At 38.1% G+C, this 5,723-nt stretch overlaps 1 protein-coding gene and 1 pseudogene across 1 annotated transcript; one reads left to right on the forward strand and one right to left on the reverse strand.

Moving 5' to 3' along the window:
* Positions 1–957, forward strand: LOC122680368 (olfactory receptor 51H1-like). The gene has a single exon (XM_043881706.1). The coding sequence runs from the start codon at positions 1–3 to the stop codon at positions 955–957; it is 957 nt and encodes a 318-aa protein (XP_043737641.1).
* A 3,617-nt stretch (positions 958–4,574) lies between these two features.
* LOC122702248 lies at positions 4,575–5,518 on the reverse strand (annotated as a pseudogene).
* Between the last annotated feature and the right edge of the window lie 205 nt (positions 5,519–5,723).

Raw genomic sequence — 5,723 nt, forward strand, 5'->3', positions numbered from 1 at the left:
ATGTGGTCTTTTAATCACACTGCCTCTAATTCGCCCACCTTCTCCTTCGTTGGTATTCCTGGTCTGGAGGCTGCCCAAATATGGATCTCCATTCCCTTCTGCCTCCTGTACCTCCTAGCCCTTGTAGGAAATGCTCTTCTGCTTATCTTAGTTAAAGCAGAACAGAATCTTCATGAACCTCAGTTCTATTTCTTGGCCATGCTGGCCCTTACTGACCTAGGCCTTTCATTGTCTACAATGCCTAGTGTCTTGGCTATCTTCTGGTTCAATGTCCACTACATTGGCCTGGACGCCTGCTTAACCCAAATGTTCTTCATCCACGCCCTCTCCTCAGTAGAATCAGGTGTCCTGGTAGCCATGGCTTTTGACCGCCTGGTAGCTGTCTGCGCTCCACTGAACTACACCAGGCTCCTGACCCACTCTACTGTCGCCTGCCTTGGTGGAGCTGCTGTCACACGCGGTGCCATCCTGGTGGGCCCTCTGCCTTTCCTCCTCAGGACCTTCCCTTTCTGTGGGGCCAATAGCCTCTCACACTCTTACTGCTACCTCCCTGATATGCTGAAATTGGCCTGTGGAGACGCCACTTTTAGCGGTGTCTATGGATTGGTCTTTGTCCTCTTCACATTTGCAGTAGATGTTGTCTTCATCTTAGCTTCGTACATGAAGATTTTGGCCACTGTCATAAAGCTGGAGAATCAAGACAGAAACTGGAAATCACTGCATACCTGTGCCTGTCACCTATGCACAGTATTTGTGTTTTATCTGCCCCTCATCAGCTTGGCGGTGCTGTATCGCTACACTCAGAACACTTCCCCAATTCTGTTTACCAGCATGAGTAATGCCTACCTCCTCATGACACCACTGCTCAACCCTCTTGTCTACAGTCTCAAATCCAGGCAGATCCAGGCTGCTCTGCGCAAGCAATTTTGGGTGCAACGTGTTATTGCTGGAGAATGAGATTTTTGTCTATAGCTGAAGAGACAGCCGATTTAAAAAGTGCTGTTCAGGATCTGCTATGTGCCAAATAGTATGCTAGGCACCATGAATTCAAAAATAAAAAGACTCAGGCCTTTCCCTCAAGCTAATCTAACTATGGAGGGAAAGAGAAGCAGAGGGTTTAATAAATGATCACAACTGATCATGAGTGATGCCTGTTTGGTAGTGGTAAGGAGAAAGGGCGATAGAAACTCAAGTTCAGTGTTTTTGCTGTATGAGTTGGATGAAATCATGTATTCACAACTGCTAAATTGAAGTGTATGATGCTTGATTTTAAAAGATCAAAGAGGGGCTGATTTTACTGAGAAAACAAGGTTTCACCTGATTCTTAATTGCCCATGTTGTTTAAGTTGAAGCATTATACAATTTTAAATTGGCGATAGATTTATGACTATATGCTTAATATTTTTGACCATTTCTTAGGGTTGGAGTACTAGTTGATATCTCAATCTGATGGTTTTTAACAAAAAATAAAGGAGCTGTATGAAAACAAATAATATATAAGAATATGCTACTTCATTCTGAATTCATACTTTATTTGGATATTGTTTGGTGTCCCACTCCATACTGAGAATATACAGGGTTACATTTTGGCTTCTGAAACAAGGATGCAACTTCTTTCTCTAACTTTCCAAAAGGAAAAATTAATTATTCTCCTGGGTCAACTCTTGAGATTAGTCATAAACAAATGAAGACTTGTCTTGCTGAATTAGCTTAGGAAACAAATAAAAGACTTAATTGTCAGTGGCAATGAAAAAACATACAGTAGCTTTACAAGAATTTCAAACTAATTTATGGAAGTTCTAAGTAAATTTCAAAATGATCTCTAAAGTTATCAAAATATTTTTCATATTTGTCTAGCATATTTAGTAAGGCATCAGAGTCATACAGAAGGCAAAACTATAATATTCACATAGCTTCCATTCTATTAATGAAAATCATGGAACAGCAGCAGATCATGCACCTCAATATAATTAGTGAATTGGAGACTCGGTTTAAATTATGTAAATTTGGAGGAAAGTGAGCCAGTGAAGACTGGGTTTATTAGAAATTTCTGCCTGCAAGACTGAAAAGATCACGAAAAGAAAGACCATGGAAGCTTACCATCTATCTCAATTTCAAAAGCATTCATCTAGCTGAAATCTGTTATATATTAACAGAATAGAGGGAGTAAAATATATATAAATGTATAACCTTTGATCTTACTGAGAGGTCATTTGAGAAATATCATGAGTACCTTCAAAACATAAAATGAAATTCTGATTCTTAGTATGTTTCTACAAGTTTTAAAATCTGATTTAATATTTTTCTTTACTGAGTCTTTCCACTCAAAATGGTTCTAATTCTGACACTCTTAAGTATGATGGTAGGGAAATGGGGATCATTTCTCAACATTGTTCCATTTTTTGAAGACTGCAGGTAAATTTCCTTTGAGGAACTCCTTACCTCTCTGTACAGCTTGAGTGAGACCAATAATAACAATATTCTAATAAATCACTCTCCTGACGTTTCAACCACAGAGATTAAAAACTGAAGAAAAAAATTCTCCCCCTTTACACAATATGCTACAAAGAGTTTAAGATTACCCTTTCTACTGGACAGTGAAAGGACACAAAACCATTTACAGAACATCTTCCCCAGTTATGTGATTATCTACATTAGGGAAAAAAATGAGTGTAAAACAAGATGAAAACAGATATGAGGGATTGATTCAGAAAGAAAAAAAGGATATAATGACATTGAGTGCTAAAGCTTGGGTCCCTAAGATCCTTTAATTTAATCTGTGACCCATTCTGTTATTTCAGTTTACTTATAGATCGCTTTATGTGTAAGTTAAATAATTAAGCAATTAATGGCACATCTGTCTTAATGTTGCCTTAAAGTATGACAATTTTATTCCTGTGTTGTCTCACTCACCGTGTACTAAGAATCTAAATGAGAGCATTTTGTCTCATTCATTTGTCCCCTAATGTGTGGCATATAGTGGATGCCAAGAATAGCTATGTAAAAATACGAAATAAGGGGGAACATGAGAGAGTGTAAGAAACAAAGGAGAGAAGGTGATAAGTAAAAACAATTATACATGACTATTGAATCAATAGATTCATGAATTAATGTCCACATAGTTAATTAAAAGTGAATGGAATAATAACATATGGCTCTACTCTGTGATACTTAATTTTCAGGCATCATTAGCATCAATAAATAACTTAATGTCTGTTTTTGATTTAAGGTAACAATACTGAACAGATAAATATATGATATACACAGTTATATTACAGGCAATCTAGTCTGAATTCTCGTAAACATTTACAAATATATACATTTTATATTTCAACATATGAAACATATATTAAAATGAACCTCTAAATATGTCTTTGAACTTCAGAGCAACTGTATTATTTGCTGGTCATCTTTGATATCACCATCTGAGCAATAAAGACTTTATTCTTTCATATTTATCTTTAAATCCTGGCTTGACCCTTGTCCTTATCATATTTTTAGCTTGTATATAATGGTTAATAGTTATTGAACATTTATTATATACCAGACATTGTGGTAAGCACATTAAATAAGTTATGTGTAGCATAGCATATTTCTTCTTGCAATGTTCTTAGAAAATAGATGCCAGTATCAACTCCTTTTCACATTGAGGCACATTAATGGTCACTTACCATGTTCCCTGGATACATAGCAGATAAATTATAGAGTCCTGATTTTCCTTTAATTGATACATATTTATCTTCAAATTAATGTGAAATCCAATTTAATAAACCTGAGAAAATTATGATTACATAGATGGCAAATTTTAGGTACAGAAGCTTTGTTATATTTTTGCTTTAATCTCTTATTGTATTTTTGTATCAGATGAAGTTTATATTAATGTGGTTTCAGGAAAAATCATAAAATAGATTTCAATAAAAAATATAAAAATAAAACCTCTTGTCTCCCATTTGGACTTTTCCCTTTATAATATCTCAAACCCACCAAAGATAATAACTCTCTGTATAATAATATGAATATCTTGCTTCTAACCAAATTTGAGCCATATAACTATATATGAGGGATTCTCATACAGAAAATATTTGTCAAACTGCTTGGTTTGGAATGGGGCTCCTGGATAAGTGATGTGAACTTTAGGGAGGAGAAACATAAAGTGAAGGTGAAGGAACCTTTAGAAATATATTCCCTGATCTGATATTTAAAATTAAAAGGGAATCTCCTACTTCCAAAAACATTGTAGTAAAATTACACAAAGTGAAAGTGTTAGTCACTCAGTTGTGTCTGACTGTGTGCGACCCCATAGACTTGAGCCTTCCAGGCTCCTCTGTCCATGGAATTCTCCAGGCAAGGATACTGCAGTGGGTTGCCATGCCCTTCTCCAAGGGATTTTCCTGACCCAGGGATTGATCCTGCTTTACAGGCAGATTCTTTACCATTTTGAGTCACCTACGAAGCAAAATCACACAGAAACATACCCCAGGACTTCAACACACAAGAAATAAATGTCTATTCCTGTTTCTTTTTACAATATCCCTGGACTTTTGATCATCTACTCAGAATACTTCTACTCTGTTCTATCTTGTCTTACATTTGAACAGTCTACTTAGTGCACTTCTAATCTGCTTTGTTTTCACACTATAAACCAATGGGTTAAGGACAGGTGTGAGAAAATGGAAAATATTGGACAAGGTGATGTGGGGCAGAGGGGAGTGGTACCTGCCTATTCTGTGGATCAAGGCTAAGGCAATAAGTGGGACGTAGAAAATGAAGACAGTGAGAATGTGGGAGACACAAGTGTTGAGCACCTTAAGGCATGCTTCCCTGAAGCTATTCCCAGAAGTGTCGTCAAGACTAGAGCATAAGACAGAACAATAAACGTGGAGTCAACTCCAAAGGAGCAGAGTACCAAGACCAGCCCATAGATAACGTTCACACGAATAGACCCGCATGCCAGCTTCATCACATCAGGGTGGAAGCAGAATGAGTAGGATAGAACAATATTCCTACAGAAGGGAAGCTGTTGGAGCAGGATGGGCAAGGGCATCATCAGTGCTGCCCCTCGAGCCACAGCAGCCAGGCCCATCTGAGTAATGCGGGAGGGAGTCAGGACTATGGTGTACCGTAGTGGGTTGCCTATGGCCATAAAACGGTCAAAAGCCATAGCCAGCAGCATGGCTGACTCCATGGAAGAGAAGGTGTGGATGAAGAACATCTGAGCCAGGCAACCATGGGACCCAATCTCTCGGTGGTTGAAAATAAAGACTTTAAGAACAGTGGGCAGTGTAGATGCTGACATGCCTATGTCAGTGGTGGCTAGCAAGGACAAGAATACATATTGAGGCTCATGAAGGCTGGGAGTCTTGTGTACTATGTGAATGATGATGCTGTTTCCCAGGATGGCAGTCACATACATGATGCTCAATGGGATGGAGATCCAGATATGAGATGCCTCCAGCCCTGGGATTCCTGACAGAAGGAAGAAGGGTGGTTGATGGTGGGTGCTGTTGAGCATAGACATGATGGTGAAACCTGAAAAAAGAGAGTATGTGTGGAAATTCAAGCAGTAAAGTTAACTCAGTTTCATTCCATAGTTGAAGAGAGAATTTAGAGGCAGAGGAAGGTAATTTCTGTTGCATGAAGAGAAAATTGAATAGGGTTAAGTTTAGTTTAATTCCAAAAGCCTATGTAGTATTTTTAGGTCATTAGGACGGCAGAGCCTGGTG

This window comes from Cervus elaphus, chromosome 1 (assembly GCF_910594005.1).
Source record: "Cervus elaphus chromosome 1, mCerEla1.1, whole genome shotgun sequence".
Taxonomy (NCBI): domain Eukaryota; kingdom Metazoa; phylum Chordata; class Mammalia; order Artiodactyla; family Cervidae; genus Cervus; species Cervus elaphus.